The sequence below is a fragment of the Porites lutea genome, chromosome 3 (assembly GCF_958299795.1).
Source record: "Porites lutea chromosome 3, jaPorLute2.1, whole genome shotgun sequence".
Lineage (NCBI taxonomy): Eukaryota > Metazoa > Cnidaria > Anthozoa > Scleractinia > Poritidae > Porites > Porites lutea.
Window position 1 is genome coordinate 47,351,366 of NC_133203.1, and position 14,320 is coordinate 47,365,685.

Sequence of the window (14,320 nt, forward strand, 5' to 3'; positions counted from 1 at the left end):
CGCCTAGTTCTTACTCTTGAAACGAGTGAAATTACCGCCACTTTTTGTTTTCACAACCAAAACAACTCAACCTCGTCCCCAGGTCTTCTCGTTTAACGGTGCCTTAACCTGCAAGATCGCTGCATTTTTGACGTCATTTCCTCGTTAAACACAAATTTCTTCCAAATGTGGTCATCAGTAACTGGTTTTGGTGAATTATGCGTGTGCTTTTAGCCAATCAGAATCGGGGAAATATTTGAATGAATAATAATAACGTTTATGCTGTTACGTTTGCTTGTAAAGCGAATAAAGAATCATTGTGCGTCACCTGTGTGCTCTGTTGCTTTGCAGGGCACTGTCTCTCGAGTATCAGTCCAAGAAGGCCAGGCCAAATCACCGCTTGAGAAACATCATGCAGATGCTGTCGTCAACTTTCTTTTGAGGATCGCCTGTCAGGTAACTGTTGGGGATAGGGATGGTACCTTCTGGTCTAAGTTATAGGGAAAACAGCAGCTGTAACTTTTTCATGAAAACCGGCACACTGTGTTGCGTTATAGGTTAATGAACCATCGACAACTATGGGCTCCCCAGGTGAAACTTTGTCTCGGCGGTGTGTGGCTCTGTTGAAGACTGCACTGCGACCTGATGTGTGGCCAGGTGAGCAGAAAATATAGGAAGGACTTACGTAATCATTTAGCTTGTAGTTTTTACACCCTGCAGCGTGAGCATAGGTGGTAAACGAGTAGAAGATCCCGTTGATCCCCGTGTCGTAAAAAATGTTAGCGTACGCAACAGGTCGGCAGAACCTTTTTGTGTGACAAACGTCAGCGGGGTTCTCGCACAGTCTTGGAAAGTCTTTGAATTTTAGGCGAAGTCCTTGAAAATTCCTTGAATTCCATTTTTCCTTGAAAAGTCCTTAAATTTCTGTGCAAGTCCTTGAATTTTCTTCAATTTTGAATGCAGTGACCTACTTGTAGAAAGAGTTTTTTGATGCTTTTTGGTTGTCCAAGATAGAATATAAATCATAGCTCAGAGAATTGAAAGGCTATTTACATAAAGTGCTCTATGTTTTATGCAATAATTAACTATCAATTTAAGACCAGTGAACTGAAAAATGTAGAGAAGTTGGTGAAGCAAACAGTTCAAGCCTTAGAGTCTTATTAGAATAGGTTGGGAATGAGCAAATTTGTACAATCTGTGAAATTGTATTCCTAGTGGTCCTTGGAAATCTAATGTGGTCCTTGAAAACTCCTTGAAAAATGGTTGGAATTTTTTTGTACGAACCTTGACTCAGGGCTATTGGGTGTTTTGTCGTGATCTTTCCTAACATTACTATGTTCTGGTCTTTTACAAAAAAACATATGTTTAACGAAAGGGCCAATTCTGACAGAAAACCTTTCTTTTTTAAACATAATTATTGTCACGCATGTCACATAACGTTTGCCGTCCTTTTGTACTGTCCTGCTGTATGTAATTTCACTGTTATCAGCCCAGACGTACTGCCCCTACCTTCCGAAACATTAAATATTCATGTGGATCAGTAAACCGAAAAGAAATGGCGGTTTTTAATCTCTCTAGTCGGGGACAAAGAAATAGTGCTCATCACTAATGCTGTCTGCTAAATATATTGACATTTTAATAACGACTCTTGAAGGAAAAAAAGTTTCACGACAAAAATGGTGGGTCATCTTCTTGTTTTTTTATTTTTTTTAGGCACTGATTTGCGTGTTGGTTGGCTGGACAAGATACTGGTTACAGTTGTAAGCGTTAACTTATCTTTCCTTGATTATTCACCTAAAATTTCTGTAAAAAAGATCTTGTAATTCTGGAACTGACAGTTTTAAATTAGTGACTGAAGTGAGTGAATACGCGTTCGCTTTGGTATTGCATCCTTACGTTTTATGATTGGCTAGACAATCTTACGCCACTTTCTTGACCAATCAGAAGTAAACAGTGACTTGCGTGCACTATGCGTTTTCCCGCGGTTACTGGCGTGTGATTACTTGATTAGCTTCGAGATCTGATTGGTGCATTCGATTTTGTCCACGTCGTGTGATTGGTTGAACAAACATCTTTAGCTTTGGCTATTAAGTCCATCATTTAGAAAGCTCTTATGTCAACTTGGTAAGCTATTTACTATTATATTTGGAAGCAAATTGAGACGAATCCTGTCCTGTTATTGTCTTATCAGTAGGCCCCATGAAACTACCTTACCGACTAAGGATTAACCGATTTGTTTCAGGAAGAAAGATAAAGTTATGTTTCTGAAGTCGCATATCAAGTTTTTTTGCGGACGATAACCTGCGAGCAAACATTCCAATTAATAATCTCTTGAGGCGAAGGGTCGCGCGCGAGTACGTGCACTTCGCGTGGCGCCAGTTTTTTGCGCTTTACCCTTGAGTTGACTCTCCAGGCTAAATCGTCTCAAGTTACTGCTCATAAAGAAAAAGAAAATTAAAGGAGCTTGACAAATATTCAGTCACCTTGTCATCCAAGACATCGGCAATAGTTAAAAAAAGTATTGTTTGCTTATAAGTTGTGTTTGTTTTCAGGATCAAACACCTGCAGCCAACTATGCGAATGTTTGTACAGCGATTGAGATATTAACTTATCTACTTTCAGTCCTGGTAAGTAAAATGTTTTCGATGTTTGTGAATGCAGACGAAGTTAAGTGGGAGAGATGATGAAACCAAGAAAGTCCCAACTTTACAGCTTCAGAACAGCAGTAGCCCCTATCTTGGAAGACTTCTTGATCTAAAATATAGGGGGAATAATAGTGTTGATTTTTAGTAGCATTTTGCGTTATAGTTGTCATTGTGATGGATTCACTGGTATTCAAGCCTTTCATTCACTTGTTGAGTGAAATCAGACGATTGCCCCATTTTTTAAGGGTAACGTTTGTTTTTCTAGGATGTTTGGAGCGTCGCTAATCACAAGATTTTCTCGTTTTTCAGCCGCAGCAGACTATCCTGACGTTGTTTAAGCCACTTCAACGAGGCATTGCTACTTGCATGACCTGCCAAAACACCAAGGTAGTAGACTGAATAATTCATGCTTTTCCCGCATGAGTAAACGGTATTTGCGGCTACACGAAAGCCATATTTATCCCTCTATGAGCTTATTTACTCTAGAGGTTATCATTGTTTTTGTACATGGAGAACCACTCGGTCATCACCACTCTGGTACCAGAGCCTTTCTTTCGCTTGTTCGATTTTGACGTACTCAAAAAAGCCTCTGCATGAATCGAGTAAAATCACTTTTGAGCTTGCGCTGCATGTTGCTGGCAATTTTAATCCCAGGCCTACAAATAGCCGTGGTCGCTTAGTACAGCCGGCTCAGTTATGACCAGCGGTCTATCACTAAACGGATGTTCGCACTCGAAAAACAAGTTTGACGAGAGAAAACAAGATTGACTAGTCCAGAAGTTCATGCTGCGGTGACTTCAAAGGCTTGACGCGATTCAGGCAGAAACTCTTTTTTCCCGCTCAGTCAAGAAACCAAAAGGAGACTCCGCTTGCAGCGTGGGGTGGGTCATCACTGGTATTCGTCACCTTTTAATAGAGTTTCAACTGCCTCCTCCTCCCCTAGGTAAATGTTTACTTTAGGGTGGGGTAGGTGGTCAGTTACCCAGAAACCTAAATTGATCGTTTCAACTATTTTTACTGATACAACTTGAATCTTTGCTGCAGGTCATTCGTGCAATCCACACTCTTCTAGCCAGGCTTATGACGCTGTTTCCCCTTGAATCAGGTATCACTTTGCGAACTAATTAACTGTCGTCTTTGTAAGGCGTGGCACCATATTATTTGATCAGTGTCTGTTGTAGAAACTTCAGTTACTACCTGACTTTTTCTCTTTCTAGCAGCGCCAACATCAAAGTATGAAGAACTGGAGACACTGTATGGAAACATTGGAAAAGTAATTTATGACGGCCTTACTAACTACGAAAGGTAACCACCATATTTGCTGACAAGAAGACAGTGCATTCTTTAAAAGGACTATATCAAACTCTTTGTAATCGTAGAAGAAAACTAAAATGTGTCTTTTCATCACAAGAATTCCAAAAATACAGGTCCAAATTTGTTGTTTGAGACTATATTTATGCATTGAAACTGTTTCTGTCGTCGGTTGCTACGGATGGCGAGGGTGACATGGAGTGAAACTTGAAAAACTGGGCCAATTTTTTTTTCAAGTTTTAATTCTGAGCTTGCAAAAATCATCAACAAGTTGTTATGGTTAGTGCTCCCTGGTAAAACTTGTTTTATATCTTCCAAACTCTACAGGAGCATTAGGGAGCTCAAGCAAAGCGCATGCGCGAGAGTAAAGACACGCTACTATGACCGATTCTTCGGAACCTTTCACTAAGGCCTCGGTGTTGCGCGCAATAAACAAAAAATGTTTTAGTCATGTAGTGTCACCAGGGACCTTAAGCAACGACGACGGCGACGGCAACAAGGACGGCAAAAAAAGCAATAGGGTTAGACTGGCAAAAGAAAAACGTGCATCACGCTTTTTTTATACATTTCTTCGCTGTCGTTGCATGACTACGATGTGAAACTGTCTAATTTTTAAGTTTTGTGGAGGACGTGAACACAAGACAATGACCCTCTTTTTCTTTTTCCGAACTTTAATACAGTTCTTTAGAATTCAACTCAAGAAAAATTCGCCAACATCTGATGAATAGATCAGAACGAGATGGAATAAGCACGATAAAGTTTAAAGCAGCGCGAACACGCTTAACTGACCCTTTCGTTGCCGTCGCCGTTGCTGTTGTGTATGGGGAACGAAGCTAAAACAACAAAATTATCGTGACGTCGTTTTTAGGCTGTCAGTTTTTGTGTCCTTGTACATGTATGAATTGTTTATGTTTCGTGTGATTCAGTTTTCATATGTGTTTATTTGGTTCAATGTAATTTAACTAAGTTAACCACCACGAGCTTAGCGGTCAAACGGTCCACAAGCTTAGCGGTCAAGCGGTTCACAAGCTTAGGAGTTAAGCGGTCCACAAGTTTAGCGGTCCACAAGTTAAGCGGTCAAGCGGTCCACAAGCTTAACGGTCAAGCGGCCCATGAGCTTAGCGGGCATCCAGCGGTCAATCCCATAAGTGCAGGCTCACATGGTTTGTGGTAGCTTTGTACACGGCTAGGATCTGCGAGTTCTTCGTCGAGCGTTTGTGCAGCGGTCTGTGGAGCGGTTCATTTAGCGTCTTCCCCCCCCCCCCCTCCCATCCCTATTTTTCTTCCTTCCACTGTTTCATCAGTGTGACGGGTGCCTGGAATGGGGGCTCATGGCTGGGTTGCGGGGATTTGCCAGCCATGGGGGCCGTTTTCTATCTACGGGCTGGCTGGCCACAGTGGAAGCCCCTGGGTATCCCAGGCACCCACCTTCCACTTAAGCGAGGCAGTTGGTTAATTCGTTGTTTGGTCACTAGATCAGCTAATGGAGCAACGTCCATCTTTTATGGTCCTCTTATGATGCTGAAAGCAGCCTGTTCACACAACCCATCCTACATCGACAGGTAGGCTGGCGTCCCTTTTTCTTTCTGAACTTTTGGAGTTAACTTTGCTTGTCTTCTAGATCGACCTCAAATCAAAATACAAACTCTGTGAAATATTTTTTTGTTAACGCCTTTTTAATATAATTTTTGAGCTATCAAAATAATCGCTTTTAAAGCAAAATGGGCCCATTGATGGGCAAAATCGGCAAAGACTAAAACAGATTTCATTCGAGATGACTCAAGAAATAATATCTTACTTCATTTTCAGTTATTGCATATAAGAGTTTCCAATTGACGCGACAAATTTACACTTGACAGAATTTACTCCCAAACAAAAATCATTTCGACACGTAATGATTCATTCAATGCAAGTATAGATAAACTTGATAAACGTTGGGCTGTTGGGCTGTTTTTTTTTTATACCTAGCCTGTTTGAAATCGTCCCTACGTTTGTCAAGAATGTTTTATTCAAGAAACTGAAAGACTAAAACTGTTCTTACAAAGAATAAGTAATTAGATGTTATGTTGAACTTTATTGGGTTCAGAATACGTAACAAAATAACTCTTCTCCTTGTAGGTTAATGGCTCCTTTTTTCAAGGCATTGCAACGAATGCACAAAGATCACATCAATGCAGTACTTGGAGAAAGCACAGGTATTAGAATATAAATGTGGTAACTCATTTTAATCGTTAAACTAATAACTGCTTTTTTGTTCATTAAAATGGAAAAATGTTTTTTAAGACAACCAAGTACAAAACCAAAACCAAACCGAACCAGGTAGACTGAACGTGTGCATGCGTCTTGCATCCGCCTTAGCCCTAAAACCGCAGAAAAAAAATAATAAAGGTTTCTTGACTTTCTTTTCAACAGGCGCCAGCGAAATGTTGATCTTATGCTTGGAGCTGATCCGCAGTCGGCTGGGAATAATGAATGTGGAGATGCGAAGACTTTTCTTCGTTATTCTCTCGACACTGATTGAAAAGTCGCCTGTAAGTACAGCAGTGCACACTTATTCCTACAGTGTTTCAAACAATGTGAAAGTTGGGTCAGCAGGTAAAATGCTCAAGTGTGTTCATTCTTATGGCACAGTACGTTCCTCTGGCACTGCTATCTCATGCTGGGTCTGTGGATGAAATCCTAAGTGTGACAATTTAAATGAAAGCTACTGAGCAGTACTTTCCTGTGGTACTGTTTATTGTGCTGTACAAGGTGGTTTTAACTTTTGAGTTTGTGGATGAAATCCTAAAGTGTGACGATTCAAATGAAAGCTACTGAGTAGTACTTTCCTGTGGTACTGTTTATTATGCTGTACAAGGTGGTGGTAACTTTTGAGTCTGTGGATGAAATCCTAAAGTGTCATCATTCAAATGAAAGCTCCTGAGCAGTACTTTCCTGTGGTACTGTTTATTTTGCTGTACAAGGCGGTTCTAACTTTTGAGTCTGTGAATGAAATCCTAAAGTGTGACCATTCAAATGAAAGCTACAGAGCGGTACTTTTCTGTGGTACTGTTCATTATGCTGTACAAGGTGGTTCTAACTTTTGAGTCTGTGGCTGCAATCCCAGGCGTAATAGAGTGACCATTTACATGAAAGTTCCTGGGCGGTATCGAGTTTGTCTATTCCAAAGTGTGCTTCTGAGCTTTATTCTTTGATGCTGATGTTCGTGGTGTTGTGATGGTGGTGGTGGTGGCATTGTTTTCATATATTACAAACTTAATTTGCGTTTGTACATTTTGTTTCAGGACTCAAAACTTCTTCGAGCGATAACGAAAATTGTGGAAGACTGGATCAAAACCAAAGTGGTAAACTACTTAACGAACATTTTAATTATTCGTACTGATTTTCTGTTTTCTTAGTAAATACGAATATAATTCTAGTGGTAGCTGCCATTAAAATCACAACGTATTTTGTCTTCTCCAGACACAGCTGACAATTCAGCGGCTGCCCATATTGAGAGAGAAGTCAGCGTTGCTTGTAAGGATGATGGCCAACTATGAAAAGCGGTTTCCAGAAGATTTCGAACTGCAAGCTCAGTTTTTGGAGCTCGTCAATTACGTGTACAGGTTTGACAGTGTCTTATTTTGACTTTTCTTGATCAGTTTAAGAAGTATTTAAAAGCAAATAGAGAGCTTAAGTAACGACGATGGAGACGGCAATGAGAACGTGCATCTCGCTTTTTTGTGCATTTCTTTGCCGTCACTGCACGACTACAACGTGAAAGGGCCTAATTTCACGTTTTATGGAGGACGGGAACAAGACAATGACTTTCTTTTTCTTTTCCTGGACTTTGGTAGAGTCTTTATAAATAATTGGCCAATATTTGACAAATTGAACAAGATGGAATAAGCGCGATAAAATTTGAAGCAGCGCGAATTCGGTTTTTTGGTATCCGACGCCGTCGTTGTTACTTACTGCTTAAGCCCCGTGTTAAGGGTTGATTTCCAATGTCGCGTAATTTTTACGTACGTACGTGCGTAAAAGTTACGTTCGCAAATAAAATAGAGACAATGCATGAAAGGTCGCTCGTGAGCGTAAAAGTTGAACATCGCTCAACGTTTAAGCTCAGCAGTTCTTATCTTACCTCTATTTCATTTACCTGATTAAAATTTTACGTGCGTTAACGTGCGTAGCCAAATTCGCGCCAGTGGAAATCAACCTTAACGGGCGCAACATGGTTGACCAACAACTCCCAACTCCCAACATTGTTTGATGTTACATGTTGCGTCCGTTTGTACACCCTGTTGCGTGTTGTTGGGAGTTTGAAACCGGTAAAAAGTGTTGCGTCCGTTTGCGCGTAGTTTTAAGCTCCTTAATATCAGTCAGATAGCATTCCGGTGTGTGAAGTCAGGTGATTTTTCGTGTTTTGCAGAGATGAGAACCTGGTGAGCACTGAACTGGCTTCCAAACTTGAGCCTGCATTCCTGTCTGGATTGCGGTGTATCCAGCCCCAGATCCGATCAAGATTTATGGAGGTATGCGATAAAAGCAAAGTCTTCTAACAATTAAATAATTCTCTTCATTTTTTGGTTGTAGGTTATGCAAATTTGGTAGCACATCACACCCATTTATATGGCGCAAATTCTGTAAAACATATTCAGCTGTCGTTTAAAATTGTTATTGAAACAAATTGAACCAATTACATTTACTAATGCAGTCAAAAGGGTTTTCGTTTTGAACTTTATGTGATGAATTTTAACCAGTTATGGTGCGGGTAACATCTCTCTCCTTTTTGAAAATTCCGTGATAAATTGGTTTGATTATTTGAGAAGAAAAAGCAGCGCGTATTGACAACTGTCAACAGGAAGGACGTCTGCGAAGATACTGAGGGCGGTAGAGAGCTCTACTTTCCTGAATTCTCTCGTGTTCAAACTGATTGAATTATGAGTTGTTTGTTCCACAGGTTTTTGATAAGACCATGAAAAAGAAGTTGTATGATCGCCTACTCTACATCTTCTGCTCGCAGGTATATCAGTTTACGTGATTACAATTTACAGTATATTGTATTTGTCTGCGGCTTATCAGTTTTGGATATCCGTCTTATCGTGGTGTCCGTCAAGGTACAAAAAAGGAGTGTCAACGTATGTTAGCACGAAAGTACTAATTGAGTACCCTATTAGAGTGATTTTCGTATGACCTTGAAAAATGGTTTCGGTAAGTGTTCGTTATTTGTCTTATCAGCCAATGGATGAAAAGATCAAAACATGGCCTCTTCGTTTTCCCGCCAAAGTAAACCCTAATATGGAGAAGTCATTGTTCGATTGGCCAATCGTATTGCGGTATGACGTCAAAGCGAAGTATCGGTTTATTTCTAGAAAGTTCTTCGGGCATGAAGTTTTTTCCCGAGCGTTCGCTTAACCAACGAAAAGCCACGCGCGTTTGTATCCGTTCCATAAACCAATCAAATCGCTCTATTACCGTTCGTTTGTTGTTTCTGTTTTGTTCGCACGTTTTCATTTCAAGGTCGTACGAAAATCGCTCTACTACGTCTGCTACTGGAGACGGGACCTCCATTTTACTTGGTCATCCGAGCCATGCGAAGGTCTAGCTGCAAAGGCAGCACCTTCATTTCTCGGTTCTTCCCTGAGTATTGTTTGGGTCCCGGGAATCGAACCTGCGACCTCCCACTCAGCAGTTACGCGTTCTAACAACTGAACTAGTCCTGACGTTGTTAAGTTGCGTGTGTCTCACATTTCCAACGCTTCAAGTGCTTGATAACTTTCACAGTTTACTTTCTAGTTCTTCTCCAACTGATTCGAAAAGAATCTGACGGACAACCTAAAGTGTTTCACCGAAATATTTCGACTAAATCGCTTATTCAAGTCTGGTCAATTTTAAGTGGTTCGCGTGTAAAGTCGAAATATTTCGGCATGAACTCGTTTCATTTCCAGTCAATTCCTTTCGCATCATGTTAACAGAACGTAAAGTGAGCTTCTTTCTTCCTCAACTGTTTTCCTTTATTTTCAAGCAATTTCATTATTTTTTTTTTTCAGAACTGGGAAGCCATGGGCCCTCACTTTTGGATTAAACAGTGTATAGAAGTACGAGATCCTAGATGCTAGAGACTCACTTAAACCAATTTTCACGCGACCTTCAAAGCTGGCGTTTTGTTTTTTCCTTAAGTAGCCACCAAAAGGACCGCAACAATTTTGCGAGTTTTACCGCTAAAGAGATCCTTAATGTTATAAGCTCTCGTTAGCTCTTACATTTCATGGTATCTGTTTTTTTGGTAATAATTTTCGATAGAGGACCACAAGTATATTAGTTTTTCTAACTATTCGTCGCTACCCTCTTTAAATAAAGTATATTATTATTAACATGGAAAAGGCATCGTTTGAACGGCCAATCAAATTGCGGAAAGCTAGTAATGTGCGAAAGTATAGCTACCCTTTCAGTTGTTTATCGTTTTAGTTGCATTCACTTGTGAACATGACAAGTCGATTATTCTTAAGGTGACGTGAACATTGCTCTACTGTACTAGATCCCTCATTAGTGCTCCTACTAACAGAAGCGGCGTTGCATTTCAGATCAATCATGGATCAGTTAAGCTAACTTATCGTATATCTCCTTACTTTCAGCTTTTACTGGCCGTGTCTGCATGTGAGAGGCCAGTGACTCCCTCAAGTACATTTAGCATGCTTCCCTCAGTGACGTCATTCATCCGGGTTTCTGACAACCCAGCAAGTAAGGAGATTCTAGCGCGTGCTCAACAGAAGTCAACCGCTGGTTCTGAGGATGCGAAGGATGAGAAGATGGAGACAGAGAGTAGCAAGGAAGGAGAAAGCAAAAAGGAGGATGGCTCAGGACGATTCTTGTTTGAGATCGACGACTCCGAGGTATTATCATAAGTTAGACGAAACATTTGAAGAAATGGGCGGAAAGATGTATATGAACTGAAACGATCTTGTTTATCTCCTTATTTGAGTGTTATGCACGTGGTTTTCCAAAGTACCAATTGCCTGTATTCCCAGAACGTAAGGGGAAAAAGTCCCATTGTTTCAACCATTTCATCTCGTGCCACATGAAGGCATGACTGTTTTCAAGGCCTAAAGAAATCAACTTCTGTTTTAGTTTCTATGCCACTGTTAATTAAACGATAAATTAACATTTCAGTTCCATTTCAAGACTGCAACAGTTTATTTCTTTTATTGAACTCTCGTTAAGCAGTCTTAACTTAGTCTGAGGTATCCTATGACTTGTCACTTCACAGACTCTTCTGACCACCATGGACAAGAAGGCCGCTACCAGTAGACTAAATAAGGAAGAAACGGTTCAGCAACTTATAGAGAGACATGGAAAATTCATTGAAAAGCTTCGGGAGGTCAAGGTACGTAATCCTGTAAGATTTCCTTGCCGTGACATGGTAATGGGGCGTTTAAGCAACGGCAACGGCAACGGCAGAGAAGACGTCACCCAAGAAGTGAATTCGTGCTTTTTCAAACTTCATTGTTCTTATCCCAGCTCTTTTAATTTGTCAAATGATGGCTATTTTTTTTTCAGGAGTTGAATTCTAAAGGGCTGTATGTGAGTTCACCAAAGAAAAAGGAAAATCGTTGTCTTGTGTTTCGATGTGTTCACGTCCTCCATAAAGCGTGAAATTGGGAAGGTTCACGTCGTAGTTGTGAAATGACGGCAAAGAAATGTACAAAAACGCGTGATACACGTGCAAAGTTGTTGTTTTGCCAATCAAAACCTATTGCTTTTTCGCCGTCCTCGTTGACGTCGCCGTCGTCGTTGCTTAAGGTCCCTGGTGACGCTACATGACTAAAACATTTTTTGTTTATTGTGCGCAACACCGAGGCCTTAGTGAAAGGTTCCGAAGAATCGGCCATAGTAGCGTGTCTTAACTCTCGCTCATGCGTTATGTTTTGTATGGGGAAATCGTTCTTATTCTTGAGTATTCTCACCGTGAAGGCGCTAAAGGTATTTTGGTGTGATTTCAGACTATCTCTTTTCTGCGTTCAATGGCTCAGCTGTGCCACAGATACTCCAACCTTGCACATCAAGTGTGGGTAGACCTGTTCCCTCAGCTGTGGAATCTTTTGACAGAAAAACAACAGCAAGTAAGTAATATATTCAGTTATTAGTCAATCAAAAATGTCTCCGTTTCTGATTGGCTTAGCCTCTAACGCAGACGTTCTTAGGGCGTCATCACGCACTCCTCCCCCAAGAGTGTCTGCGTGGGAGGCAATCTTTCCGTGAATTGTTCGTAAAAATTAAAACAGCTAGCGTTGACCAAATTTGTAAGCTGTTTGTCGATGTCAGTACAGTTGACGTCAATTGCACTGATAATGGTGAGAAAAAGGGTCAGTCGCCGAGGGTTGTTCAATACACCCAAACAGAGTCCTAAAACAACCTGACACACCGGAAGTCAGTTGGCGAGCGACTTAGAAACGTTTAGCAATGTGTAGTAGAAAAGGAGGACATGTGCGTGGTCACCAAGCTGATTGGAATTTGGAGAGATGAAGGAAATGGCGGAAGATTTCACACGTTTACGTGAAGACGAAATAGCCGAGTTACTGGAAAGAAAAGTCGTCGCGAATGTTAAGACGATGTTAGTAGTTTTTACTGTGTCTAGGGTTAATTATGAAGGGCTTTCTTCAGCCACGGAGTAATACCAGTAAAAGGGTTTCCAAATTAGGAGCACTCCGAATAGAAGACGTACTTAATGACTGTGAGTAGCGTGATCGCTACAAAACTCTACATACTTGCCACCCACTAAGACTACACTGTGTGTCTGGGAGGCCACCTGCAGTCACTGCCTTGAATATATCTCATCTTAAGTTTTATTTTATTTGCGCGCTAACATTTTTATTTGAAGTGGGTTTAGTTAGTTGATAGAGAGATTAAGATTCACATTTACCGCAAACGGCAAACGTCATACTCACCTTGAGAATTTCTCAGAATAGAAAATAGGCAGATAAAAACAGTCCCTAACGATTCCTATGGTTAAAACTGGCATAAAACTACTTATTTTTGTGTAGAAGCAATAAAGAGTGAACGGAAAATTAGGGGAAAACTTGCTCACGTGGTACAAATTCTTGTCTGCCGTTTGGCGTAAACGTGAATCGTAATCTGTCTAATATTCCCATAAATGAACGGGAAAAGCGCAACGCAATTTGGGTGACAGATCAACTGATTTGATGTTCTTGTCGTCAGGTTCTTGCTGGTGAGATTAGTCCGTTTATGTGCAGTGGAAGTCACTTAGTTCAAGTTGACACCTTTCCAAGCTCCGTTCATACGATCCTTGAAGGCGTTTCTAAGTGTAACCCTGCCGTTCCCATTCGTCCATGTATCCTCAAGGTGAGACACTATCTAATGCCCTGTTCACACCAACAAAAGATTTCTAGTTAAATCAGCTTTACCAGAATGAAAGTAGTAGAAAATAAAACAAAAGGACTGGGTATTGAATAGAGTTCAAGTAAATTTCGACTTCTGCCTCTTTTTGTATCAAATTTGTAGTTGACAACAATCATCTGGCAGCCTTAATGAATAATCAAATTTAACCGTGTTAAACGGCTTTTAAACATGTCTGGTGTGAAGCTTTGGTATGAACTGGAAGTAAATTTCTAAATTTAAGATCCATCCTGGTTTCACATGTTTTAACCGCTTCATTAAACAAGCTCCAAACCTTGTGTGATATTTAGCCGTATTGAATGTTTACTTTAAGAAACTTTCAGGACTGCATCTAACTCTTCAAGTAGTTTGAATTGTTTGAAATATGAACGAATTAAGACAAGGGGTAAAGTGCAGTTCCAGTTAATAGCACTTTAAGCTCCTCAGCTGAGCAAGCTTGAGGAGGCGAGTGGCTAAGCCGTAAGGAACGAGGGCGGGAGCCTAATCTCTCTTTCATTTTTCCATTAGTTTGCCATAACGGTGTTTTTTCGCTTGCCGCGTGGCTCTGAGAAACCGTTCGCGGTTTAAAATGTTAAGGATAGGAGAGGTTTTTTCAAGTGTGTTTGTGTGTGTGTGTTTTTTAACCTAATTTAATTCTATTTCATTTTTCAGTATCTGGGTAAAAGTCATAACTCGTGGCATCGCGCAGGACTCACGCTTGAGGACTATGCCAGTTTGTGTGATGAGTATTCTACTCATCAGATTTCACATCAGCAACAACAAGTTATTGATTTCTCTCCATTTGAGGAAGACCCATCTGAGATCAACCAACATGTACGTAGGGTGCTTTTCCGTTTTTCTCAGTTCTTTTCTCTTCTCAATATTTAACTTGTTGGTGATATGAAAAAAATTGTATCTGTGATAAGCCATGTCACAGAGTTTGATGTTAAAATAGAACTGCGCGAGACTGTGATCGTTTTGCTAGCAGTGTCTGCTTCCATGCACTTTGT

The 14,320-nt window shown here is 40.6% G+C and overlaps 1 protein-coding gene across 1 annotated transcript in view; it reads left to right on the plus strand.

The window, feature by feature from the left end:
* LOC140931292 (transformation/transcription domain-associated protein-like) overlaps positions 1–14,320 on the plus strand; it is a 78,682-nt gene that overhangs the window by 43,769 nt on the left and 20,593 nt on the right. Inside the window, 20 exon segments of the mRNA XM_073381072.1 lie at positions 331–435; positions 537–636; positions 1,693–1,739; positions 2,532–2,606; positions 2,934–3,011; positions 3,669–3,729; positions 3,842–3,929; positions 5,411–5,497; positions 6,054–6,130; positions 6,348–6,466; positions 7,220–7,279; positions 7,398–7,540; positions 8,347–8,449; positions 8,878–8,940; positions 9,968–10,015; positions 10,553–10,810; positions 11,185–11,301; positions 11,918–12,037; positions 13,134–13,277; positions 13,983–14,144. Coding sequence (XP_073237173.1) covers positions 331–435; positions 537–636; positions 1,693–1,739; positions 2,532–2,606; positions 2,934–3,011; positions 3,669–3,729; positions 3,842–3,929; positions 5,411–5,497; positions 6,054–6,130; positions 6,348–6,466; positions 7,220–7,279; positions 7,398–7,540; positions 8,347–8,449; positions 8,878–8,940; positions 9,968–10,015; positions 10,553–10,810; positions 11,185–11,301; positions 11,918–12,037; positions 13,134–13,277; positions 13,983–14,144 — 2,055 coding nt within the window.